The following is a 27613-nucleotide window of genomic DNA, read 5'->3' on the forward strand; positions in this document are numbered from 1 at the left end:
ACTGCACATGGAAAGTAGTTTCCACTTTTACCTTGCAACTTCTTTCATTCCAAATTTACTCCCATTTGTTTGCACTCATGGTTTTATGTGTTTTCATTATCAATACTGTAAAATACAGCATCTCTTTTTTTCTGTTCCTCATTAGATTACCTTAAGTAATGGAGATGCTCTGAGTTACATCCTCAAAGATGCTATTTAGTCTGTTCCTCCTAAGCACTGGGCTCTGGCTGTAACTACTCAATGAGAGTGCTGTACAACACTGCACCACACAAACACCACCCTGGCTACACCGTCAGACCATGACCCTTTCTCCCTGAAAGTCTGTTCCAAATATTCCAGCTGCCACATACTCTGTGGTGCTGGTAAGTAAACATCTAAGGAAGTTTTAAATGTGATGTACTGATTTTACTTTCAAGAAGTGAACTGTACTTGATAAACTGGATCAATCATGGGCTCACATCCACACTACTTCTACCTTCCAACTCTTATCTCTTCCCTGTTCTTTGTTATATTCATCCCTCTCCCTCATTTCTTAAGTAAAAGATGACAGAGCCAGCGATAATGGTCCTTCTTACCATTAATTGTGTAGTGACCTTTTGCTGCTATACTAATAAATAACAGAATAAATATAATGCTGATCTTGAAAGCAGAATGAAAACTATCCACCAGTTTATTTCCCTATCACTATTTATTCTCAGCTATGTTTTTAACTCATCATGTCCTTTATCTCTAGCCTTCTTCTGACAGAGCAAGTAAATTTGTTTCACATCTGACATGGAAGAATTCATCTTTTCTCCCTTATTTGTAGCAGACTTCCATTTTATCCATGCTAACTTAAATCTGAGGGGAAATGAAGGTGAAATTTCACTGTTTAGTTTTTTCTTCTTGAAATAAATAGGGACAACACATTTTGTGGAAACTTGATAACACAGGAATAAAACTCTGCCTCCCTTCATGATAAGCAACAATGAAGGTAAACATTGTAAAGAGTGACTCTGAAAAATGTTCACAGGTAACCATACAATGGTCCCTTCTCTGGAAGCTTTGTTGGTTTGGGTTTTTTTCCCCCCAAACAAATCCAGATTTTCGGAAAGCAGATGCGTGAAAGGAGAAAAAAAACCAAAACCCCAACACAAACAAAATAGCTCCTCGGAAATCAGCAAATAATTTTTTATGAAAACAAACATCACTTCCCCAAATGTCCTGTATAAAAATGAAAGGGATGTTTCCACAAAGCAATAGAGAGAAGTTCTGCTAAGAGGTAAAGTGACCAAATGTTAGAGGCCCACTATAGATATTAATGAACTGTGAATTCAAAAGTATCTCCAAAATTAATAAGTAGTTCCTGCAACATTTAAATACGTTCTAAAAATAAAATCCATAAAAGCAATGCAGAAAATCAATACAGTATTTCTTCTTACGGTAACCCTTTTAAGCAAGGAGAGAAAAAAAATTTAGAAAATCCCCGTACTGTACTAGCCTTTCAGGGAGAGCTATTTGCAAGGCAGAGAGCTGGTACACTTGCTTACAAGGAGATCCAACACACACAGCCTCCCACCCTTTTTTGATTACCTGGCCAAGAGCAACAACATCCTTCAGCCACAGGTTTCCACTGATCCAGCCAGGGATTCCTCCCTACTTACCCCATAACAAATACCTAGTTCTAATCACAAGAAAGCCTAGCAAAACTCTGTTAACGAAATCAGTCTGGAAGGATCCTTATGGGATTTCTCTCCTGCAACATCATGTGCATACACCGAGGAGCACCCAGGAGCCTGAGCTTTCTTGACTACAGTCCATCAAGAGCCTGAGGAATTGTTTATCAGTGCCTCATGGCCTCTCTCATTGAGCAACGTATTTTATCTTTATTTTAGTAAATAGATAGCAATTAATCTGCAAAGATAAAGCATGGCCGGAATGTTGGGGGGGGGGCGGGGAAGAGTTTCCCAGCAACTGTAGTGCTTTGGGATAAATTTCCCTCAAAGCTAAGCCTACACTGAAAATTGTTACTACTTGTATCTGTTCTTTACCAAGATGTTACATGGCAACATCAGGAGTAAAAGGAGGCTTACAGTTCACGCATCCCATGCACTGGCTTAGAACAGGCACTGAAAAATGATTTCCAATTAAAACCAAGAAAAGGAATTTTTGGTAAACAGAATATTATTACCCAGAATAGCATCTAACTGGGAAACATGTTTAAGTACAACATGCCAGTAATTTATTTGTTGTAGGAAGAGAACTGGAAGCATTCTCCTCACTCCCGTCACTCTGACAGACTCTAGTCGTGTTCCTCAGTGGTAACTGCAAAATGGCTTGTTTCCTCCTCTTTAATTTCTTCTTTACAGATTTTCCTGTATTTCACTGTTGTGATTTACAACCCAAAATATCATTTATTTTGTTGATCTAAAATATCACCTCCCCCCCCCCCCCCCCCCATCCATATAGGGACCACTCTTTTGTTTCCTTGACATAAATCTGTAAACTTTTACTGGTAAATGAAGAAAGCTTTGCAAAATACACTACGGAACTGAGATGACTACAGGTTGGCCCATCTCTCCAGGTGCTCCCACAGTGCTAGAGAACAAGCAGAACAGGAATCCCTCCTCCCGCAGGGGAACGCTCTTTACCCACCTTCCCAGAGACTGGCTCTGTACAAACAGAGGAAGGATGAGCACTGACTCCAAAATCAAATACTATTTCTCTTTGAAAACAAGATACATTTTCTTAGACATTTTCCATTCAAATACTGATCAGCTCAGACTGATCAACATTATGTAGGGTGCAGAGGAACACATCTCAAGATGATGGTAGTTGGACTCCACAGGCTAGAAAGGAAAAACCTAAGTGCAGCCAAAACCACATTACTTCATAAAGCAAATCTGCTATCTGATATTAGAGAACACAATTTAAAGTGACCTATCAGCTAAAAAGAGAGCAGATTGAGCATTAATGTGCCTGAACAACAACAACAGAAGAGTTGGGTTTCTTTTAGAACAAGCACATCCATTAGTGTGATTACGCTAATAAATATGATGTCAATTAGGTTTTAGACAGAGTTTAATAGAGACTAATTTCTGCTCTCAGGAAAGGCACGCTGGCCCAGAGCAAAGAGCAAATTTTACAGCAGATGAACAGTAAGTAGCCAAGCAACAAAATCATTTCACTGTCACCTAAATGCATTTTCCTATCTCAGAAATGCAAGTGGTTTCAGAACCAGAGAAGAACAAGAGAAAGTAAGATATTATTTATGCAGCCCACATACTCCATCTCAGTAAACCCTCACTTGGCCTGATCAAGCCAAGTCTAACAGAAGGTCTGGGTCACAACAAATGACAGAGTGCACCAAATGGGATCACTGTGCTTGTGTCTTTCAGATGTTGCTGCAGCCATTTAGGAAGAAAGACAGCTGACCTGCAGCAGCAGTAGAAGGGAGTCAGGGAAGAGGAAAAAATACCAGTTCTGGCTGGTGGTAACAGATTAGAACAAACACTCTGGAAATGGCTTCAACAGCCCTCCAAAGCTTTGATGTGCTCAGCAAAACCAACTCAAGGACATCCAGGGAGATCCCACAACAGCAGTATCTCTGCTGCCTGCTTCCCAGTCACTTGCTCCTTATCCTTTCACTTACACCAGAGATCAGAGGAGAAACAGCTCAGCTATAAAGATAAGGCAAGCATAAACATCTTGTACTTGGGCAAGCAGGCTTGAGATGCAAGCAGTATCTCATATTATGATGAAAGAGGGAAGGAAAAAGAGATGAGATGGGGCGGGGTGGGGGGGGCAAAGTTAGTATGAAAATGAGCAGGTGCTGTTTGCATTCGAAAACAGGAACATCAAACTCACTCATGATATGTAGCAGCTCAGTGGGGTTTTTTTCTGTCTTTAGGGAATTCTTAAGAGGTCATTAACATGTTTAAGAAGGATGCAATTAGGAAACACCTCCCTGCAACAGTTCAGGAAAACCTCTGATCCAGTGGTAAAAAGTGCTGGAACTCAAACCCCTCTTTCCATGTCAAAGAATCACAGCAACCTGCTCTGAATGCCCAGTGTCCATAGGGTCGCTATGGTTCAGTCATCAGACCACCATGGCCAGCCATACTTCATAAAGATAATGAGGAGATCACTACACACTAGTGGAAATCCAACATAATATTTTATCTAACTCCACAGAGACAAGCTGTAAATAAGGGTCTTGTGTGCCTTTCAACAGTACAGTCACCTCCAGCATACTAAGTGGAATTTTTTAACATTTTCTGCCACCGATCTAAAAAGCTAACTATACTAGAGATTTAACGAATGCTGTGGCTTATCATCCTTACTGTCTCTGCTTCACCAAAAGAAAAAAAAAAATCTAAAATTTAATTTAAAAAGAAAAATCACAATTCATTCAAATCTCAGTAATGGGCTGGCAAAAGAAGCATGTTTAGTTTTGAATGAGCTACAGTGAAACATTAAATACCTCAGTTGTTTCAGGAACTCAACATCGGAGCTGCTGTTAATGAGCTTGATGAACTCCTCATAAGAAGGAGCATATGTGTAGTCTTTCTTCTGATGCTCATTCATCTGTTCTCTGTACTCCAGCTGGCTGAGTAACATTCGGTTAATATAATCTGGATCACTCAGCAGTTCCACCACTGGTTTCAGTACTGGAGAGGAAAAATATTTTAAAACAAAATCCTTATGCTGAAGAATAACTGCTGTCCTTCAAAAGAAAACTGCAGATAAAAGGCAAAAATAAATATGCAAGTTGGTAAAAATCCAAAACCAGTCTTCCGGACTACATAGTACATTTGAGATTGGATGTACCTTCTTGATAAAACTGTTTGTTTATTCTATTACACAAATTGATGTACATTGACAAAGCTGAGCTCTATGTGGAAAATTCCAAGTGTTTTTGTTCTTTCTGCTGTCTGCCTTGAAGGCTATGACATTACAGCCACTATAAATGAAAATTAAAAGTAAACTGAATTGCATAATATACTTGAGATTTCATAATTTCTGAATTTGACTTCAGTGACATTAAAAAAAATGACTAGTATATTTATAATCAGATTAAAGTGTAGCTGATAAAATAAAAAGCAAAATAGAAAACCCTCAATTAAAAAACCACACTGGATAAATCAAAGTCTAAAAAGATTAATTAAATCTGGTATCATGATTCAGTTATAATCACATCCTTAAGTCTATGGATTCTACATATCTGAATAAAATAAAAGGCCAGAACTATTCAATCTAATCACTAAAAATACTGCCATGGAAGACTGCAAAAGTGTTCCTCTGAAAAAAAAAAAAAAAAATAGAAGAATGGAATGTAGAAATTGTGTTTCTATCCTGAAAGGTGCTAAACAGCCTGGCATCAAGTCAGGAGAGTCAAGTAAGTATATCCTTGATTTTGAGAATATGAAGTGTCTTACTGGTTATCACAGAAATTAAATTTCAGTATTTAAAAGCAGAGCATCAAGACTTATACATAATGAAGTCTGTAATTACTAATATTGTACAGGTGCAAAGGTTAATCATCTCTGATCTTTGATCTACCTTTTGTTGCAAGTATTTCTGCAAGGACTATGCGCAAGCTGACAGACTGGACATCCTTTGAGGGTAGGAGACAATACACCAGAATTTGAGAACATTTTTGCAGGAATCTTACTTCTTCATCAGAGCTCCTCAAGCATGGGTGCAGCAAAAAAGGTCTCGGTGGATCTTCCTGCCTAAGGGGGTGGGGTGGAGAAAGAAAGGAAAAAAGGGAAAGAACTTACATACCAGTGGCATCATGATTAGTCACTAATTGATAAAATATCCAAAATCCATTATCAGGTAAGTAACTTCAGTAAAGAAACACTTTAAACCATGTATATTTTTCGTGCTAATTTTTCTTAATAATGTTAAGATACATTTCCAAACTCTTTTGTCCTGTCAATGTTTTCACCTGCCAAAATAGAAATACAGTATTTTAAAACTGCATCAAATAGAGAGCCCAGCAAGTGGGAGGAAAAAAGTTTCTCTGAATAAAAAAAACAATTGTTCCATCACTGATCTTACAGTGAAATCTTGTCAACTGTTCTGAAAAACTGAACAAGACAAACTGTATTGGGTTTGCATGGCAAGTTTTTGATAGTGGGGGGCTACAGGGGTGGCTTCTAAGAAGCTGCTTTAAGTTTCCCCCATGTCCAACAGAGCCAATGCCAGCTGGCTCCAAGACGGACCCACTGCTGGCCAAGGTCGAGCCCATCAGCAACAGTGGTAGTGCCTCTGGGATAACATACTTAAGAAGGGGTCAAAAAAAAAAAAACAACCAAAAAAACTTCAGCTGGAGAGAGGAGTGAGAACATGTCAGAGAAACAGCCCTGCAGACACCAATGTCAGTGAAGGAGGAGGGGAACGAGATGCTCCAGGTGCAGGAGCAGAGATTCCCCTGCAGCCCGTGGTGAAGACCATGGTGAGGCAGGCTGTCCCCCTGCAGCCCATGGAGGTCCACGGTGGAGCAGATATCCACCTGCAGCCCGTGGAGGACCCCACGCCGGAGCAGGTGGATGCCCAAAGGAGGCTGTGACCCCGTGGGAAGCCCGTGCTGGAGCAGGCTCCTGGCAGGACCTGCGGATCTGTGGAGAGAGGAGCCCACGCTGGAGCAGGTTTTCTGGCAGGACTTGTGACCCCACGGGGGACCCACGCTGCAGCAGTCTGTGCCTGAAGGACTGCAGCCCGTGGAAGGAACACACGCTGGAGCAGTTCGTGAAGAACTGCAGCCCGTGGGAAGGACCCAGATTGGAGAAGTTCGCGGAGGACTGTCTCCTGTGGGAGGGACCCCACGCTGGAGCAGGGGAAGAGTGAGAGGAGTCCTGTCCCTGAGGAGGAAGGAGCAGCAGAGGCATGTGATGAACTGACTGCAACCCCCATTCCCCATCCTCCTGCACCGTCGCTGGCAGGGAGGAGGTACAGAAAATGGGGAGTGAAGTTAAGCCCAGGAAAAAGGAAGGGGTGGGGGGAAGGTGTTTTAAGATTTGGTTTTACTTCTCATTACCCTACTCTGATTTGATTGGTAATAAATTAAATTAATTTTCCCCAAGTCAAGTCTGTTTTGCCCGTGATGGTAATTGGTTGAGTGATCTCTCCCTGTCCTTGTCTTGACCCACAAGCCTTCCGTTATATTTTCTCTCCCCTGTCCAGTTGAGGGGGGCAGTGATAGAGCGGCTTTGGTAGGCACCTGGCATCCAGCCAGAGTCAACCCACCACACAAACTCAAGAAGCAAATACATTCTTGTAGAGCAAACTAACTATAGACCTGAACCTTTAAGCAGAGGATTTGGGATCATATCTAGTTCGAGAAACAGGTCTACCTGTTAGATACCGAAGTTACCATCTTTCCTTTGTTACTGTCAAATAAATCTTCCAGTAAATAACTGGCCTGTTTGACCTGACTTTTCCTAGAACAGCAGTTTTCAACTTGCCACCTGCAGGCTACATCAAATTGGTCTGTGCAAGATACTATATAGTAACAGACTTGGCATTATCACCCATCTACACTAAGTGGAAAACTAATTTAGAAAAAGATTTTAAAAACCCACCCACGGATTTAGAAAGAGGGTGGAATCGTGATGGCAAACAGAGAAAGGTGAATTGACTCCCAAAGCGCAAAGAAACTTGCAAAGTCCCCTCAGTAGTTTGACAAGTGAGAGCCAACCATATTGTTACCAGTACCAGTGTTACTGGTATATAAAGCATGAAACTTGAAAGCATGAAACTGTAGGGGCTCAGTGTGTGTGTGCAACCCCACCTTTGGGGCAATACTCCTGTGGGCAGTATGCTCAACCCAGAGCGGGTAAGAGGCCCTGGACTTTAGGCTCTGCTCAGTCTGATAGGTCTGAACCTGCATCTTCCAAGTCCCATCTGAGTCACCTCTCAGCCAGATCACAGATTTGGTGAGTCACTTCTTGGCCAAATCAGGTTAACAACACTTGCTTGGATCTGAGCATCTCAGGCATGCAGAAATCACAGAACGATTCAGAAAAGAGACAAGAGAACTTGCCTCAAGCTGAGTCCTCTGATCAGTAGGCTGAAGCTGGAATATGCTCATGTTGTATCTTAATAAATCACCACAGATAAAAAAAAATAACTAGGGAACAAAGTCACAGTTTTCCTCCATCATCCTAAATGCTTCAGAGTCAGGGTCCACCTTGCCTGCCTTTGGTAGAGTCAGATCCTTGCCTTTGGCTAATTCTGGTTCAGGTTCAAGAAAGAGCAGGAGAATACTATCAGCCAGAATCACTCTTAGCCTGCTGGGGAAGGCATTCACTATAATCCACTCACTAACTGTAAGGGTTATGCAAGCTGGATACTAATAAATGGAGGAAATCCAAAATTTCTTGCTGTTTTCACTTTGCACTTGGTGAAAGAATCAGGCTCCTAACTTCAAGCAAGTACATCAGTACTGGAGTTAGGACAGTTATAGTGTGCTACACTATACAGTAACATAGCATAAACTCTTTTTCCTGCCACTGAACAGGCAAGTACATCCTCCCTGCTCCTGGCAACCATGGTAGGTGCATTTTGGGAAGATGGCAAGACAGAGTCTTTCAGAGCTAACACAGTGAAGGGGTGGTTGTGCCACTGTTGCAGCATGAAGCACTGGGTGGGCGCTGTGCACCACTGAACACTCACAGCAACATGCTGCTGGATGAGCAAGCCCATGACAGCACAGTCTGTGTTGTTTGCAGACTCCCCACAAACAGCTCTTCTGATCACAGCTCTGAAAGAAACAGGGAGCAAACCTCCCCCGTCTTGATTTTGTGCCCAATACTGACCGGTTCATCTCCTCGCAGGTGCCGATGGTTTTCTGGACTTCTCAACATGTTTGACTTGATGTGCCAAGGGAAGTCCTTAGTGCAGGTCACAGCAGTGCCTCTTCTTTATACAAAAATGACTGCAGAAGCAGAGACAAGGTGCCCTAGCAGTTCTTTCATGGCCACATGCCTGATGTGCTCCAATCACAGACTTACAGTTTAACAGCAAGGTGACCATGCTACTGGTTACAGCAAGACAGACGCAGTGTCACCTGAAAGGCACCACAGTAATTTCCAAAGGCAGCCAGCACTGGTCTTCACTTGAAGGCTCTAAGGTGTTAAAAAGGCTCAGAACTGTCACGTCCTCATACCAGTGCCTCCTCCCATCATCTATAACCTCTGTGTCCTTCCCAGAGCTGGAGGCTGCTGTCCTGGATAGAGTCAACTGACTGTTACTCACAGGGCTGCCCCAAGCCCATTGCCTCTGTATGTGAAAAAGTGACCAAGGACTGCATACAGTCAAACCAGAAGTTTTCAGTTAGACACCACTGTAAGGCCACTAGTGACAGGCAGCACTGTGTAAAAACTGATTTTTGCTAGTCAGTCCAGGAGGGAGCAAATACATTGGAATAGTAACAACACTCTAACAATAGCTCTAATTCTGTTCTAATAATACAAGTAATTTTTCTCAAGCTGACCAAAATTAGTTTTTAAATTAATTTTCAGAACAACAGAAATGTAAAGATGACATTTGGTTTCGATTTGACTGAAGCCTCTTACTCAATCTCAAATCAAATGCTTAGTTTTCAAATGTGGATCATGGAGGGAGTTTCAATTGTTACGAGTAAGACAAATTTCAAAACAAGTTCCTTGGAACAGCTTGGATGTAAATACTCTGTTCTTCTGAGGAGCAGCGGTTTATGAAGATGATGTGTAGTCTTCATTATCAACCAGTGCAGGTTGTGCAGCTGACTGAGCTCAGAAAGCTGTTTATCTTGTTCTGGCAGGATCTTTTCTTTTCCCTCTGGCAGCTGAATACCTAGCTATTTTCCTCAGTGCATTTCCATTCCTCTTGCATACTCCAGACATATCCTACAGCCTCCTCTACACTGCATCAAACATTTCCCATCACATGCTCTCCCTAAAGGCATTCATTATTTATCCAAAACCAGACACATCCCAGGCAGACTACTGGCAGACAAAAAGTCTGGGTCATTTATGTACAGCGACCTCTTAGTGGGGAAGTAAAGTCTTCCTTTTCTGGACAGGTTGGTCCACCCAAAGTCAGGCACTTAGAAACACAGCCAGAAGCATATGCAAAATGCTGGCAAACAGGATGACTTACACCGAACATCAGTTGGCTACCAGCAAACTAACTTCTCCTAACAACTGGTTCCTGTGTATTAACAACAACAATACAGAGTTAGAACTAAGAGCAAGTGGTGATTGCTTTTTTGCCCATGAACTCACAAAACCCATTCTTTTTGGACACTCTTACCTTATTTGTGGGACATCATGCATAGTGATTAGATCAAGCTATACTTTCGTATCATGTGCAAAGCATGAAACAGAGCCATAATGCACATAAAATTTTACTGAACTGTGATTAGTCTTCCTTGCCTTCAATGCCTCTCTACAAGTGTCCTGAGGAATGCCAGTCTGTTTGGGACTGCAAACACCCTGAAGCATTAACTGCACCTATACTATCATCCACGGAAGAGAACTCACTTCTCATTATCTTTGTCTCCCTATTGTACAAATTTATTCCTAGTCAACAGCCAATACATACAGCTTGGCTGAGTTGGACCTATGCCAGGACTTTTCTGATACACAGCCAGCAGAACACAAATGGAAAATGGAACAGAATAAACAAAGAGAAAGTCAAATATTTGATTCTTACCCTTCTCATTTGTCTGTGTTCCTGCCTACAGGAATGCAAGGGGGGAGCAGAGTTGCATACTCTCCAGCTGACAGGCCATTTACAAAGAGTTTCAATTTTTTCTGGAGTTATCTCCATTACTTAAGATGACAGGACTCTCTAAAGAGGGGTTCTTTCAATTGTTTTCCTAGCTAAACTGTACCTAAAATGTGATCTAATAAGCAAAAGCGAAGGCACAGAACCCCACCAGATTTTTATGAAAAGAATAGAGAAACAAAGTCTTCAGGAAATTCAAAGCTTTGCATATCAGTGCCAAACAGTTGTGTCAACAAATCCTGCAGTTTTCATTGATGTTTGAGCAAGAGAAATAAAGGGGAGACTGAAAGCAGTAGAGGAAGCTTGGGGGGAGGCTTAACAGCTACAAAATAAACCAATATGCCAGTGGTAAAACAGACAAGACAAGACATCCAAGGCTTATATCCTCGTTTGCATTTATACACGAAGCATTACACTTCTGTTTGCTTCAATATAACCATTGATCAGCTTGCAGGGAGAATACATTGTGTGTCAATGAAAGGTCTGCCCAGAAAACAGCATCCCTTCACTGATAACCATAAAAAAACAGGAGCAGAATACAGAAGTATTAACAGCACTGCTCAGCTACCAAACCAACTCTGTTTACTATTGTGGAGCAGGAGCTAAGATGTCCTGATCAGGCATATTCTTACAGCTTGGTATAATACTTTGATCTTCAACTCTGTGGGAATGTGATCAAGAGTAAAGAAAGGCACTGTTCATTTTGCAGAGACCAACAGGAAAAGCTGAAACTTAACTGCAATCCGCATGCACGTACACACAGAGAAAACTCTTGCTGTGTGCAGATATTTTTAGAGAGAGCTTTGAAAGCCCAGCCAATTATCCATAAATTCTGAGCACAACTGCGTGCAGTGAACTAACATAAATGTGGCACTCTAGCAAACAGTTCCAAAACAGGCATGATACAAGCTTTGTAAACCAGGCTCTTTTAATCTGCTTTAGGCGATTGAAAAATAATGGCAAGTGGCAACTTAATTCATTTGTGTCTTCCTGAACAATCAAGACCGAAGGAATAATGACATATATTGGTGTATCAAGATGCGGGTGACTTCAGTGATTTAAAACAGTAGACAGAACTCATGCTTTACACAGCATGCTTACAGGTCATATCCCTCTTCACTCCCCCGTGAGCTACGAAGCCAGCCTTAATTTTGCCTAAGTTTCTTTTCCATAAGTTTCATTTTATGAAATCTTTTAAGCCTGTTCTGAATTTTTAATGCTATCCAATGTTATTTCATAGCGTCAGAAAGCAAAGGGATTTCCTTCAGCTGCCCCCCAAAACAGTGGAAGAACAGGCAGTGGTCTGTAAATATAGATCCATACATAGGGCCTGCCAAAGCAAATTCCTTTGTACCGGGTCTGTTCCAAGCAGCACTTTTCTTTGGGACCAAAATGACACCTGCTGTAACTATCCCCTGCTCTGAGATTGCTTTGTGCAATTACTGAACGTGTATCCTGCTGAACGTCATCAATACTAAGACTTTACCCCCTATTGCTGTAAATCTGTGAGTTCATCCAGCACTTTATATAGGAAAGCCGAACAGCAGATTTGCTTTGGTATTCCCGAAGACAAGCAGTTAAAACATTACCAACGTTATAGAAATACCATCATTTCCCTCCCGTGCTATAACTAAGTGACTCTGAGCCAATACCAACACTGCTTTAACACCAATTCCTCATTTCTCAGGAACGCAGGACCCATGGCAGTTTTGTAATACTGGACCATCATCTATGACTGGGCTTCCAGGTTTCCCAATACAGGGACCTCATAGAAATACCTCTTTTTATCTAGGATCTACTCTAGATACCCACAGTCTTAATTAGAACCATCTGGTAACTCCCTGTATTGTAAAGACTAATTACAGTCAGGAGTATTAAAAGATGACTGATATTTGTGGTTGGGTATATGCTCCTGACATGAAACATTGTCTTTATTTTTGTATAGTCTCAGCCCTCACGATGACATTGAGGAGCTTAAAAATGAGTCCTACAGGGGGTGAAAAAAATTGAAAGCCAGCCCCAAAGTTATCACTTACAATACCCATGCAACTTGGGACTTTGCAGGTTTGGCGTTGGCAGTACCACTGGTTCAAGGGCAAGAAATCCCCAAATAAGTACACTGATTAGGAGACATGCATGACCAGGAACTTAATGATGACAAACAAGATAAATCTGTCTGCTTTGAAAACAGGAAGCAAGCAAATAAATAAATAATATTAAAAGAACACCACCACCCCCACCCCCCAAATCCCAAACCACCAAAGAATCTGTAAAAACATTAACAACTCTACAGGAAATTATGTAAAGGTGCTTTCTCTTTAAATAAATAAATAAATCACAAAATGTTCCCTTCAGCCTTGCTATTTCTTTAATTAGTCTTTCAAGAGAGAGTCTCGCAGAGTTACATTTAAGTCTCAATCAGTGCAATTGTGAGCTGACATGCACATGTAACTCACTCTAAATGACTTTCATCAGTACATTCAACACTCTCCACACGCTTTCATTAAACTGATTCTGAGAACCACCAAAACCACCTGCAGGCTGCATCTCTTCACCTGTATCACCCTCAGATCTCTAAGCTTCTTGCTAGTGCAGCAGAATGAAAACTGCTCGATCTATTTGAAGTTTCTAAGAAATAAAAGAAACAAATTTAGACCTTTACAAGCCAGCATCATTAACACACCTGAAAAAAGTACCTACTAAAAAAAAAAAAAAAAAAGAAACAAACCAAAACCTCTGAAAACAAACCACACCAAACCCAAAAAGCACAACAAAAAATAAGGACAAAGCCAACACCAAAATTTCCACAGCTGCTATTTTTATCAAGATACATCAGCAAGTTTTATAAATCACTTTATCTAATATTTACTGTGAAGATAACCATATAATTTATACATGTCACAGTTACCTCTTTCAGGAAATAGCATTTGACATGCCATGTTGATAACAGACTCGAATGTATGAATAGCTTACAAGCTGTGGTATGACCATATCAGCACCAGGAGGTCCTAATGCTTATTGGGGTATCTAAGTCATACTCAATCATTAACAGGAAACCCAAGCTTCCCACACTGAAGCTTGAAGGCAATGGCGAGCTTTAGACCTGGTGCTACCCATGAATTAACTTTAATAACATGCTCAGACCTTGGCTTTTCGTGACTATTTTGTTCTCAGCACTTTCATACAGCTGCTCCCATTGCAACGAACCTCTACAATTTCATACTAATCCTCTTGATATTCTTTTCCAGAGGCTGTGATAAGCAGTTCTTGGTATTCCTGGTTTGTGGGTGGCAAATGGAATTATAGAAGAAAAACAAGAACTGTGGGAGGTGTTTAGCAGCTATCCTGACAACTTCAATGCATCTACAGGATTAAACAAGTTAAATCTCAAGTGCTTAAATTCCCTTTGCATCAATCTGCTCTTGATCAGTCTGTGGTGGCAGCACTTTTTATTTTTACTGAGTTTCTTATCACACTACATGTTGTGATCACAAAAAATACAAGTTATATATCTACATGAGCAAAGGTATTCACATGGGTCAAGAAAATTAAGAACTGAGTTGTCTCCCTCCTTACCCTGTCAGTAACACCTAGAAAACAAAAGGAATATTACCAAAACTTGTGCAATACGAACTTAAATCCCCAAATTGCTTGTCACACTGATCACTCAAACAGCAATTTCCCCACAGCACTTCCCCCCCACCTCACACTTTCCAAGAGCTTTGAGCCCTTAAATATGGGTTCTGAATCAACACTGGGAGTAGCCTACAGCCCCCAAGAATCCATTTTGCGAAGTCATGACTCATGCTGCAAGTCCGGGCACACACTCACAGAAACACTTTTGAGCATCCCATCAGATGTCATGTATCAGTCAACCTGCCAGAAGCAGCCTGCAACACCACATATCTGTATTTGCAGAAATCAATTCTTCCTCTACCTTTGGGATCAAGGTGCCCCAGCCAAATACTACCCTCTCTACCCTGCAGCATGCACTTGGCTAATCCTGTTATGAATGTGCTCCTGATTCTGTACAACATATGGGAAAAGAACAGCGGCTTCTACCAATAAATCCAAGGCTGATTTTTCTTCCATATCACAAACTCATAAACTAGCTAACACTGGACCCAGGGAAGCATCATATTCCATTTCTACTCGGAGCTAATATTAGGAATGAAATTGTTTCCTACCGAAAATATTCCGAATTGCCACAAATTTTGTAACTGAAAAGTGACAGGATCCTTTAGAGCCCCAACTGGACCTCAAGGTACACCCCAGCAATGCATGTAAGACGGAAGAGTTGGGAGTTGTCTTGCCTACAGCTTGTATGGCTCTGTGTCACCCCAGACAGTTCTGTCCATGGCTAGAGGAGTGTCTCCGCCCTTATTTCACTCTGTAGAAGTGTCTGGCAGGCTCAGGAAAGACAGTCACCGTTAAAGAAAGACAGGGGATAGAATAAAGGGGAAACAGACGTAACACTGCCAGGCTTCTCCCTCCCAATTCCCTGCCTCCCACTGGCTACCGTGGAAGTGGCCTCTCCTCTCCTCATGCTCTCCCTCATTCAGGGAAGCATTTTTCCTCATCTGTTGGCCTCTGCTGGCCATTTACCTTCAGCTGTTTATTACTAAGTGGAGCCTCGAGATTATTAAAATAAGCCAGAGGGAAAGCAGGACCAAAGGGAAGGACTGTAGCACTCTTCCTCATTCTGAAAAGTCACAGCCTATTTTCATCCCCTCAGGCATCCTGATCTATCAAGTATTACAGGTCGAAGTTAGTCAGTGAAAGCACAAAAGTAAAGGAATTTCTGTGGCTGACATGTACGCAGTGACAAAACACATGAACTTCATACTGAAGAAACGGACATCTCTGTCCTCCTGGGCACAGACAATTTCTTTCCGTTACTTCAGTGGATTTATCTTTTGTCATATAGGAAAACTGAGACAAAGTGGCTTAGGTGGCACACCGTCCAGAGATGGTAGGAGAGGTATTCAAAACTTCGTAAGCCACCAGATAACAAACAAAATGCCCTTCGCTGTCACACTGCGGTATAAACTCAGCAGCGGAAATGAGATGCGGTGCTCCAACAGGCATCACAACAGGAAAGAGACCTTGCTCTCATTACGGTCTCTGTTCCACTATATTTATCATCCAAAACTAACTGGATTCATTATTAGACACACAGACGGAAACATGTGAATGCCAATTTAAATTTACTACCATCTTTGAAACATTTGACAGAAAGCGAAGGTAGATCAAGAAGATCTCAGTGTTCCCTACCTTAGGAGGAAGAATTTCCTGTGTTTGAACTGTGGCAACTGTTGTGGTTTAACCCAGCGGGACACTAAAAAACACAGCCTTTCGCTCACTCCCCCACAGCAGGATGGGGGTGAGAATCAGAAAAAAAGGTAAAACTTGTGGGTTGAGATAAAGACAGTTTAATAGGACAGAAAAGGAAGGGGAAATAATAATAATAATAATAATGATAACAGAATTAGAATATACAAAACAAGTGATGCACAATGCAGCTGCTCACCACACGCTGACCAATGCCCAGCCAGCTCCTGAGCAGCGGCCCACAGCCAGCTTTCCCCCCAGTTTACATACTGGGCATGACATCACACGATATGGAATATCCCTTTGGCCAGTTTGGGTCAGCTGTCCCGGCTGTGTCCCCTCCCAGCTTCTTGTGCCCACCCCACTCCCCTCCCCTCACTCCAGAGCATTATGAGAGGCTTCAGAGTCCCTGACTTAGTATGAACACTGCTTAGGAACTACTAACACATCAGTGTGCTATCAACATTATTCTCATCCTAAATCCAGAACACAGCACCATACCAGCTACTAGGGAGAAAATTAACTCTATCCCAGCCAAAACCAGGACAGCAATATAGAAATGAATTGAAGGCTTTCCAAGAAACTCTATCTTGCAAGCTAGAAGTGACATACTTTGCAGTTCTCGGTCTATAGCTTAAAATGTCAGCAGGTTCCAGCACAAACTCTACAGCAGTAGGCAATTTAGTACAAAACTCTAATTAGTCTTAAAACCACAAATTCCCTTAAAAAGAAAACAGTATCAGAGTCTTCCGCTGTGCTTCCAGGTTTATTACATGCATGCTCAGATCACCCAGCAGTACAAATTCAATCTGTAGCATATGAGCACAATGTCACACTTCTGCTGACTTTGCCATAGTGCATACATAGCATTTAAGTCCTCTCTCCATCTGCCAAGAAAAGGTGAGCCCTGTGCAATTTCCATAAAGCCTCCTGGACTTTTTGAGCAAGTTTGGATGAGCAGCATGAGGATACACTAGTGCTTCACGTTTTGCATCATGCAGCTGATCTACTGTTAGGCGGCTTAAAACCAGACCTTCCTCCTTGTGAATTCACAGCCTTGCAGTATGTGGAAAACAGTCAATGGGTCCAGTTACAACCTATACGAAGCCTGCAGTTACAGCTGTGGGGTTTGTCGCCGTTTTTTAACCCGCTATCACATTAATTCCTCACAGAATTTTTTCCATTACCATGTTAACACAGCCTGCCTTATCCAGCATTGACTAAGGTGCATTTACCATTCCAAAGGGAAAAAGTTAATTGGAAAATACCCAGGAGAATTTATTTTAGCTCTATATAGTGGAAATAACAATCCAACAAAGACCTAGAAGAAGTGGTCATAATTCTCAGCAGATAAGAAACCTCATCAAGAATCAGCATTAGTAACAATTAATAATTCTGCAGCTGTACATTCTACATCCCCAGCTTCAAACAGGAAAACATTTACACTTTAAAAGAAAAACACCACCCTCATCCTTTAACTGTTCAAATCAAACTCTTCCCAAATGCAAGCACTTTACTGTGATACAGGGCAAGTGCAAGCATAATGCTTAAAAATCAGGCAGCACACTTAGGAGCTTTATCTGACCAAAAGATTTCTACCACATTCCTGAGCTGAAATAAAGTAGTATCTGGAATCCAATGCAAGATCTACTGCAACATGCATACACCTTAATTTCTTCTTTTCTTGAATGTAACCACCCTTTAGTTCCTTTTTTGTCTTTATTTCCTACACATCAGCTTACATAAAGCTGGCATCTACCACAAATACATTAACCCTATCTTCCGGTCCAGAACAGAAAGAAGTGTGAATGGCAGCACAGACTGGTCACTGACAGAAAACAGTTGATCTTTTTTCTCTGAAGGGGTGTTAAAAATATGTGGATCTAACTGTAAGCAAAACGACTTCATAGTATAAAATGTATAGTCTAAATCTGAATGACCAAAGCATATTTAAATTACGATAACTGAAATGCAAGTTAAGTGCAGAAATAACTGTGCATTCAGATGTGGAAATTGCATAGGCTAAGAGTTCTTATTTGCAATTACAATCTGGGTACAACTCTAGTGGACAGCTGACATTTTTAAGTGGACAAAAAGAGCCTTGCCAAAAAGGAAATTCATGGAATTAGCAAGACAACCTAGACATAGAAAGAAAATCCAGACAACAATTTTTGCCACTAGAAAAATCTTGTTACTGCAGGACAGGCCACTTACAGAAACCACAAGGCTTTGCCTCCCAGGGCCAGAAGAAATGGAAAACTGAATGGAATTAACCCTGGTCCTATTTTGGGAAAGGTGCAAATAACTATTTTCTTGTCTGTTGACTGCTCTGACAGTGCCTCTCCTTTCCCTTGCAGGTTCACACTTGCAGGAACTGCTCACACAGCCCACCTGCTATCATGAGCAAAGGCTTCAAGGATTAAATGGAAACAGCAGTGAATCCAAACTCTGAGAAAAAGGAGGACAGGTGTTTCCTTCCACAGGTCTTATAGATGCCCTGAGGCCTGCTTGATCTCTAAAACTGGTAATAAGCTTGAACTGTTTTCTTCATCAGTTGCCTACAAAAGCATTACACTTCATTACTTTGATATAACACATCTGAAAGCAAAGAGAGAAGCAGAAAATTCCAACAAAAGACAGTTCTGTTTTTACCTGGTGTTGGCTCCTTTAAGGTCACAGAAGTGCGAGAGTAAAGCTTTCACTACATCATTGCAGACAACTTTAACTACATCAATGTGACTCAGCCTCTGTCGCAGCTGTTTGGCAATCTCCCAGAAGTCTTCAGATAGCAGCTGGTACAGCTGCCCTTCATCTCTGCTGAGTTGCCCATACCAGGACAGGATATAATCTCTATAGCTGTAGTCAAACACTGAAAGAAGAAACAAAACAATAAATAGCAAAAACTGCAAGAGAGGAAGGCACACCAAGACAGGAAAAATGTAATCCCCCACCCTTCTCTTCAAAAATTAGATGGGTAGTAAGTTTTATATCTTCTTCTTTGGGTTTTAAATTCTTGCCAAAGAAAGTAAGGTTGGCAAAGTTACAGAAATCTGCACCTAACAGGTTACTGGAGGTCATTTTGCAAAGCAAAGCCTGTAAGTGGATTTGCTCAGGCAGTCAGGTTACTAGCTACACACAAACCTCAAACCAATACCTGTCTCTCCCCGGTGGATTTTGTTATACGAACTATCATATAATCTGACTGTGTCTAGGCTGTTGCAGACTGAAAGCAGTTGACTTTACACAGGAATTCAACAGTCTCCACTCCATAGTCATAGTTAAAAGGGGCGGTGATAAGATTTTTGCATTCCAAAAGACATAGAGTACTGAACAACACCTCAGAAAGTACATTATAGGATCAGAAGAGCTAGAGATAAGATAGAACAAGTAGATTAGTGAGACAGCATCAACTTCAAAAATGACGAGGTATTCCAAACGATATCTACAAGCAATAACCAAGATCACTGTAATTGCAAGTCCCATGGCAACACCATCTTCTACCATTCTGACTTTTCTTTTTGATATTTGTGTGCTGCCGGTTTTACTGATGTTTCACTATAGCAATGTCCCTGGAGGTCTAAGAGGGAGCATGCATGAGCCATGTTTAGCAGTTACAAGATGGGGAAAAAGCTGGGGTGGAAGGAGTCAGTTTGCATCTACCAGAGGGATAACTGAACAAGAAGGGGGAAAATCGGTCATGTTCCTGATAATCCGAGCAGCTTCTTTACCAGACATCCTGATTTCAGACTTTTACATCAAAAGTACATCTCATTTGTCAGTGTAAGCCCATGGTGCCAATTAATCATGTGACTCCACTATTTCTTACTTTCCACTTCAATAGAAGTTGTTTGTTTGGCAGCCTAGTAAGCTATAAAAAGCTCCCCAGCACTGTTACAGTGAACTAATGAGTTGTTCTGCTATTAGTGTGTTAAGTTGAATACTTTTGCCTGCCTGAAATACTAGCAGACCTCATCCAACGTCACCTTGTTAAAAACATTTCAAATGAAAAGGCTAAAATTGATAAAAGTTTCTAGTCAAATGCTTCATTAGTCAACTTCCTCAGGTTTATAAAGAAAGAAATTGAGTCACTTCACTGAGTATGCTGAAATATATAGTTAAAAGCCTTTTGCTAAGTCATTTCAAGGCTTCTAAATTAATTTTGAGAAAATAAATAAATAAATAAATAAATAGAAGTTTTTATTCTTTTTTCTGATCCAGGAGAGAAAAAAATATGCAGAGCCATATTGCAGGATAGGAACTTCCAACGCTAAAACATATCCAGTATCATTACTTTTCTAAAATAGAAGAAATCGTATTTCATTGAAAACTCTCACCCATAAATACTACAAAGTGATAAAAACAGTTATAAGAGGTAGTGGTCTTCTGATAAGCAAACTGAGGAATAATCCCTCGATACACCAAAGAGCAACTGGGAACAGCATTTTAAAAACTGAAGTTTATTACTTAAGTCTCCCATCACAATACACATTTTAACTATCTATTTTTTCCACAACTTTTCCCACATCTTTCTGTAACCACCTTTTTCTTATAGCTTGGTTACTCTTTTCTTTTGCAATACCTGCATCTACTCTCATTATTTTCACACTGCATGTTCTCTAAAACATTGAAAACAACTGATCAGAAGACAAGAAAGGAATAAAAGGCAAAGCAGAAGACACTTTCAGGACAATACCTTACTACCACTAACTCGGCCGCTACAAACATGAAACAAATTTCTTCTGATCAAATCAGATGCAGTGACAGCATTGAGTCTGGTGCAAAACTGTAGAAACCTCTACTGGGTTTTCTAAATTAGTTCAGAAGATCCAAGTCCCCAGTTGTTACAATCTGATTAAAAAATCATTCCTGCGTGAAGTTGAGCCTCTTTAATTACTCTTTTTAAAGACTGCAAACTAAAAGAGTGTTGGGAGTAGAGCCAGAAGCTTGTGTGGAGGTTAGTGAGGACAGCCCTCTACACCCTTCCTTCATTCCTAATCCCACGCGGGTCTACAGTAACTGCTGCCCCTTCTTCAGAAGGTTCAGTGGCACCGTAAGAGCCAGTGGGTCAGACCTGCTTCAAATCTGCCATTTGCAGAACTTCACAGTAGACAGCTCTTATGCTGCTAAGATTCATCACCCAACTTCACGAAAAATAACACAGAAATCTGAATAACAAGGACTAAATGCCTACCCATTTTCTCAAAGCACCAATAAAAAACAGACCAGAAATATTCTCCCTATGCAAACGCAAACACAGCCTTCCAAGTTTCAAACAAGAAGTAAATATCCTTTCCTGAAAGCACTGGAGAGAACAGAATCATTACATTCAAGTTATGGTCAAATCCAAAACTCTCCTGTGACCATATGAACAACAGAAGGGAAGGTATAGCTACAACACTGGCTTGAGTTATTCTACAACAGCCAGCATCGCAATCTGTAAAATAGAAATGCAACATCAATATGAATTGTGTTAAGACCCTGCAACAGGAAACCACCATCAAACAGCCAAGAAGCAATATTATGATGCTCTACTACAACACTAGATTTAACATGTATGATATGGTTATCATAAGCTATACTTGAAGAAAAATACTTTCAACAAAAATTTAATGGAAAAAGATGGCAGACTATACCACCGTTAAGTACATGGCAAAGAACTGTTCTATAGAAGTAAATGTTAAATGCTCAGTTATTTGTTACAGCCACTACTTTTCCCCTCCTGCCAAAAGCCAATTCAGTCAAAAAAAAAAAAAAAAAAAAAGAAAAAAAGCACCTTATCTTCATCCTCAAAAATCAAACTAAAATATTAAAGCCCCTACATTGAAGACCCTAAAAATTACTAATAAATACTCTGAATATGCAACTCGTTCATTTCCAAGATACTAATTTTTAAATTTAAAGAGATAAAGGCCATTATTCACTTACTGTATTATTATGTTTTAGGTATACAATACAAATTAAGATGATGAGGTTTTATACTTAATATTATCTTTATCTATTGAAGTTTCTCATGCCCACTAAATCTTTATTTAGACCATGGTGTTAAAAGGCTGGCAAAATGCTGTGTAAATGCCCAGACTTTAGTGACTAGGAATCTGCCCCAGTCACTAGCAATAGTGATTTCTAGATTTCAGTTCTCTTGTTAAAGTTTGTGCTTGGAAAAACACTAGCATTTCTTGGTTTACTTGCATTTTACAACATTATTCAAACTCTATGAAACTGACATGTTTAAGACTAGATGTTATCATTGTGCATAGATGGATAGCCCCTGTGCAAAAGGGATCATACCCTGACAGTCTCCCATTCCACATTGTCTGGTTTATTTTTATTAAAATTTCCTTGACATTTGCTTCTTTAATAATTATTATAAATGTGCAGAAAAAACATGGAAATTTCCAAATATATAAACAATAGAGAAAAAAATATGTTCAAAAGATCTAGGAAATGCATTAAAAAAAAAAATCAGACAAATTTCTGTTCAAATAGTTTTGCCCATGTACCCTTTGCCAAGAGTTCTTAGCTCCAAGTGTTTGAATCCAGTAACAGAGCGAACATGAATTCAAATTAAGTCTTGCTCATGTTTTGGACCCAAACAACTCATTTTTTGAGACCTGTGGGGAAAAAAAAAAAGAATACAGCTTTTCAAATAGAGAGTGGCAGAAGCTACTGCAAATTATTTTTCTAAATGTCAATATGTGGATCTTAAGTTGGGAAATGCGATAGATTGGGAAAAAACTCCTTCTCTAAAGCGAAGTCCTGCCTTACATCCCTAACAGAGTTCTTCTAAGGGGTCAACAACAACACAGACAGGGAAAATCTGATCCAGAGGTAGAATCTAATTAAACTCCCAAAATATTTCCAACAAGGTCAACACAGGGTTGAAGGAAGATAAGCCACTATGAAAGAAGAGATGGCTGTCTGGCATGAAATATTTTAAGAGCTAAGAAACACAGGATATGAATAAATAGTCAATTTTCACAGCAGCAGGATTTCACCAGTGGAGTTCTGCTGGGATTTGTTGTGCTATGTATGGCCCATGCTGTTTTACTTACTCATAAATGATGCAGTAAAGCAGGTAATATGGAGACCTGTTTTCCTGGCACTACTAAAGCACGAGAGACAAAGACTGACTGTGAAGAATAACAAAAAGACCACAGGATATGGGGCAATAAAAATGGAAGATGAAATTCAGTTCCTGGGAGACCAGCTACTCACATGGCAGATAAATCTACTGACAGCTACAGCCCTCAGCCCAAACAGTATGCTGCACGACAGCAGCACGAGTCTGACTGAACGCAGCCTCTCAAGAGACATATTCCTAAACTACCATATGATATGGGCTGAAAACATGAAGTTACCAGATAAGCAACAGGAAGCGTTAAAAGGCTAAAAGTATTTGTAAAAGTGTGTCATCTTTTCTTTGCGTAAGATAAATGAAAGGCAAACAAGAATCAAATCAATCTATCAAGAAAAAGCATGAAAAATACTGAAAACACATTTTTGCGTTAGTCACTCAAGTACTACTGGCTGAAAAAGGGACTCAGGAGTTTACAACTAAAAGGCCTTCTCTTTCTGCCTTATTCAGCAAGGAAAATCTTTTTATAATGTTAAACTTGTTCTGATTTTGAGCACTTAGATTTCATAAAACACACCACACAGCAGCAGGGCTAATTCACAGCTTTCCCTCACCTTGTATCTACAGCTTATGCAAGTATGCTATAATTAAGAATGAAGCAGCACTCTGAAGCACTGTCCTTTTATACTACTCTGTTGTCAACGGGAGATAGGAAAGAAATTTAGAACTGAGCTGTAAACCAACGTATACAGAAGTTCCTTCTTGGTGGCACTTAGTGACCAACATTGTAGAAAGACAATTCCCAACGATTCTGTTACACTGGCTTTGGCAAGATGAGAAACTGTCCCAAGACACAGGCAACTATTATCAGCCAATGACCATCACGGGAAAACTATCTAAGCACTATAATGTTTTTAAGTTTATTGAAATAAGACCAATGGTTGAAATGGAAATGTGCATGACTCCTTGAATTAAAACTAAGGATGATCGCTGATATCTATCCTTCCAACTACACTAACAGACTATGATGAGAACATCAGAAAAAACACAGTAAAGCCCGTGACGGCTGGTCAAATGAGAGACACCACAGAACCTCAGGGAACGCTGCAGTAATGGAGAGCCACTCTAAACCCAGAGAGAAAAGTCCACACAGACTGGCTGTAACACCAACAAAAGCATGGCATGACTGAGTAACAGTCAACACGCAATTCTTGAGGGGTGCAACTAACAGCAAACCCTAGGCAAACTTAATTACACAGATGATGAAAAACAGGTGAAGAACTCAGAATTAACCACAGGGCTGTCTCTTTATAACCAGCAACAGCATTTCTGAAGTTAGGTGATGCTGCCTCCTCCAAAAATGTTACCCTTGCATCTCTAAGGTAATGTAACGAGAAGTAAAACCTGATTAAAAACACACTGCAAAACACCATCGACTGTGATAAGCTGACACCACCTACTCAAAACCTCAAATGGCAGTAGGATTCTGCACTGGTCACCAAGATTAAAATCTCAGGAGAACTGAACGTCTCCTAACTAAAATGAATGAGACTTTTTAAAGCATTTTGTTGAACAGCATGTTAGATCTAGACAGCAAGAAGTTGGCAAAATTCCTGGGATTTACAAATACTTCAATCCTCATCAGTGTAAGATTGATTAGCATTAGAATATAGCACTAATGAAACAGAAATACAGACAGTATTTTTTTGTACCATTAGTAGTGAAGTTTTATTTAACCATGAACTTGTTAAAAAAAGCATTCATAATATCAAGACAACTACAAGTTTCAGAACTGTCACAGGGCAAGGAATGTGTCCTGTCTATTTTCAGACAGACTGATTTTACTTAATAAAAAAGTAAAACGTTTCTTTTTGGGATTCATTCAGTATCTCAAACTCCAGTTGACTCGGGCACCTTCCAAAACCAAAAAGCTTGCTTAAGTCTATGTGTGGTAGAGTGAAAAGTACAGTCACATCCTTGTCAAACTGTGTAACAGAAGAGAAGTTGGCTTCATTAGTCACTTAGGCCTGGAACAAATACAACCACATCTGACAAGTTTGCTCTCCAAAATTCAGAGTGAGAATGGAGGGTAAAAGCTACTCTGAAAAGAAATAGCAGAAAGGCAAGTAAGCTGTCACAACAGAAGTTCCTCAACTCTGAAAAAATGAATCAAATATTGGTAACTTACTTTCAGCCTTACTGAGTAAGGATGGACTCATGCATCCAACTGAATGATCTGCAGGATAAATACCTTAGATGAAGACAGCTCCCATATTTTTTACAGACACAAGTTACTCCTAAGTGCAAGTAACAGGAGAGAAGTCTAACCCAACTATCTTCCCCCCGTATTCCACAATACCTGTTGTCTGTCTCAGGATAACCCCACTACCTCTGACTATGTGCCAATTATGTCAAGGCTTAATTTCAAACTCCAGTGCAGGTTATCCAAAATGTAAAGTACACATGTGAGAATACAGCTAATAACTTGTTAGTGCTTGTTTCATACGGGTAATGTTTGGACTCCGCTATCTTTTTCACGTCATCAGGAATCCTATAATCTGACAGATTGCAGATCAAAATGGTGCCTAAAACCAAATTATTATATGTTATAATAGTTCACCTTGACCGAAACGTGACATAGTAGGTAAAGTGTTTTCATTTTATATTTTAGCTACATATCCTGCTAACAGCTATTCATAAAAATAGCTTTAAAAACATTACACATCCCAAGAAGTTTTCATAAATCAACCAACCTGTTTAAAGCAACATTAATTTTAATATACTCTCCATATGTGAAAAGAGATATGGAAAAAAAACAGCGCTGCAAAGAAGTCTTAAAGGAAAAAATATTCAAAATTAGATAAAAATATTTACAAAAACTGAAATGGCATCAAATTTTATAAATACATTTTAAAAGCTACAGGACATAAATCTTTATGTGTTTCCTCCTTTTAATATGCAAGCCAGGTTCCCCCCCCAAACCATTCTTTAAGTTCCAACCTAGCATAATCTTTCAAGTAACAAATAAAAAAATTTTTACTTCAAACTCTGATGCTATCCCCAAGTTCTACAATATTTTGTATTACCAGGAGTCTGTTGAAAAAATGCATGCAGAGTAGTAGTTATTCTTTATTTTAAAGAATTGTAAACAAGATATTTTAAATCCATATGATCATGGTTCACATTTTACAATCTAAAGCCCAGTTGACTACACTGGTGATCCATATCAGCCAGAAATACAAATGTTGATTTTAGATTCAGTCTTCATGGCAAGAATTGCACTAAATGGGAAGACTGTTTGCAAGAGTCTACAGGATTTATTAGTTCAGGAAAACCCAATCAAGAATCTTTGAACTGTTACCCTTTTGTTTCATGCACAAGTATTAAGGACTCTATTTCAATATATTTCTGTAAAAAACAGCCACTAAAATGATAAGATACCAGTTAAATTGTAAAAACAGCAACACATTACTTACTACAGTGGATCTCTTGGGAAAACCAAGACCTTGCACTTTTATTTTGTATCAAGGAATAAACCAGGGTCATATCCTAAAATCCTGGAATATTGTGCAGTCATGGTTTGCTAAAAGAACAAGAGATATTCAGAGTCTAATGCTCCTTTGTCCAAGTTAAGACTCACCTTCTTTCAGTGCTTTATCCATGTTGTGAGAAATGACCACTCTCCTTGATTGGACTGAATCATAGGAGCTTCCAGACCAATTACTCTGAAATTCAAAGAGAACATTCATCATAAGAGGAAGGAATAAACCAGAAATGACAGAAGAAATAAAACTGCAATTCAAGGTGCTAGTACCAATAATTTGGGGTTTATACAAATAGTGTCACCCCATATGATTAAAACAGATGAGCGTCAATTGTCTATGAGGTTATTATACATCGTTCATTAACCACACATTAATACCCAGTGTTGCTTATCGTACGCTGTACAACTTGCCAAATTATCTGAAGGTTGGGTTTTTTGGTAGAAGGGAGCTGTATCCATTTGCAATTCAATGCATTGAGAATAGGGCATGCATTTAATAAAACAACTGGAACTCTTCTATTCAGTATTTTCCCAGCTTTTAAGATCTCCAAGAGATAGGTCAACAGCAAATATAACATCTTTACAGCCTACTGTCATGATGGACTTCATTTAGCCTCATAAACCACTTTTAAAATAAAAGCAAAGCCCTTAGATCTCCTAGTAATTTTGGTTCACATTCTTTTGGGCTCCTTCCTTCAAAGAAGCCTCTGGCCACTGCATTTTAAGCTGCTGTACTATACAAACATTTGTCTATTTTGAAGTATTAGCTCTTATACTGTCCAAACAGGTGGGCAGACAGAAACATTTTTCAGGGTGTAGATGAAAAGCAGTGATTCATGCTGCCCTTACATAGAAAGGAGTGTAATTCAAATCAGAAATAGGAATTCTCCCCACTTCCACTCAGC

General features: G+C 40.0%; 1 protein-coding gene across 2 annotated transcripts in view; it reads right to left on the minus strand.

Moving 5' to 3' along the window:
- Nucleotides 1–27613, minus strand: part of SNX25 (sorting nexin 25) — a 91294-nt gene that overhangs the window by 51553 nt on the left and 12128 nt on the right. The window contains exons 2-5 of one of the 2 annotated variants that reach the window (XM_030012619.2): nucleotides 26805–26889; nucleotides 18742–18958; nucleotides 5542–5714; nucleotides 4463–4649 (exon numbers count right to left, since the gene is read on the minus strand). In XM_030012619.2, the coding sequence (XP_029868479.1) occupies nucleotides 4463–4649; nucleotides 5542–5714; nucleotides 18742–18958; nucleotides 26805–26889 (662 nt within the window). The remainder of the gene's footprint in view (nucleotides 1–4462; nucleotides 4650–5541; nucleotides 5715–18741; nucleotides 18959–26804; nucleotides 26890–27613) is intronic. The other variant, XM_030012624.2, reaches the window with a different exon arrangement.

This window comes from Aquila chrysaetos, chromosome 1, assembly GCF_900496995.4.
Source record: "Aquila chrysaetos chrysaetos chromosome 1, bAquChr1.4, whole genome shotgun sequence".
In the NCBI taxonomy this organism is placed as follows: domain Eukaryota; kingdom Metazoa; phylum Chordata; class Aves; order Accipitriformes; family Accipitridae; genus Aquila; species Aquila chrysaetos.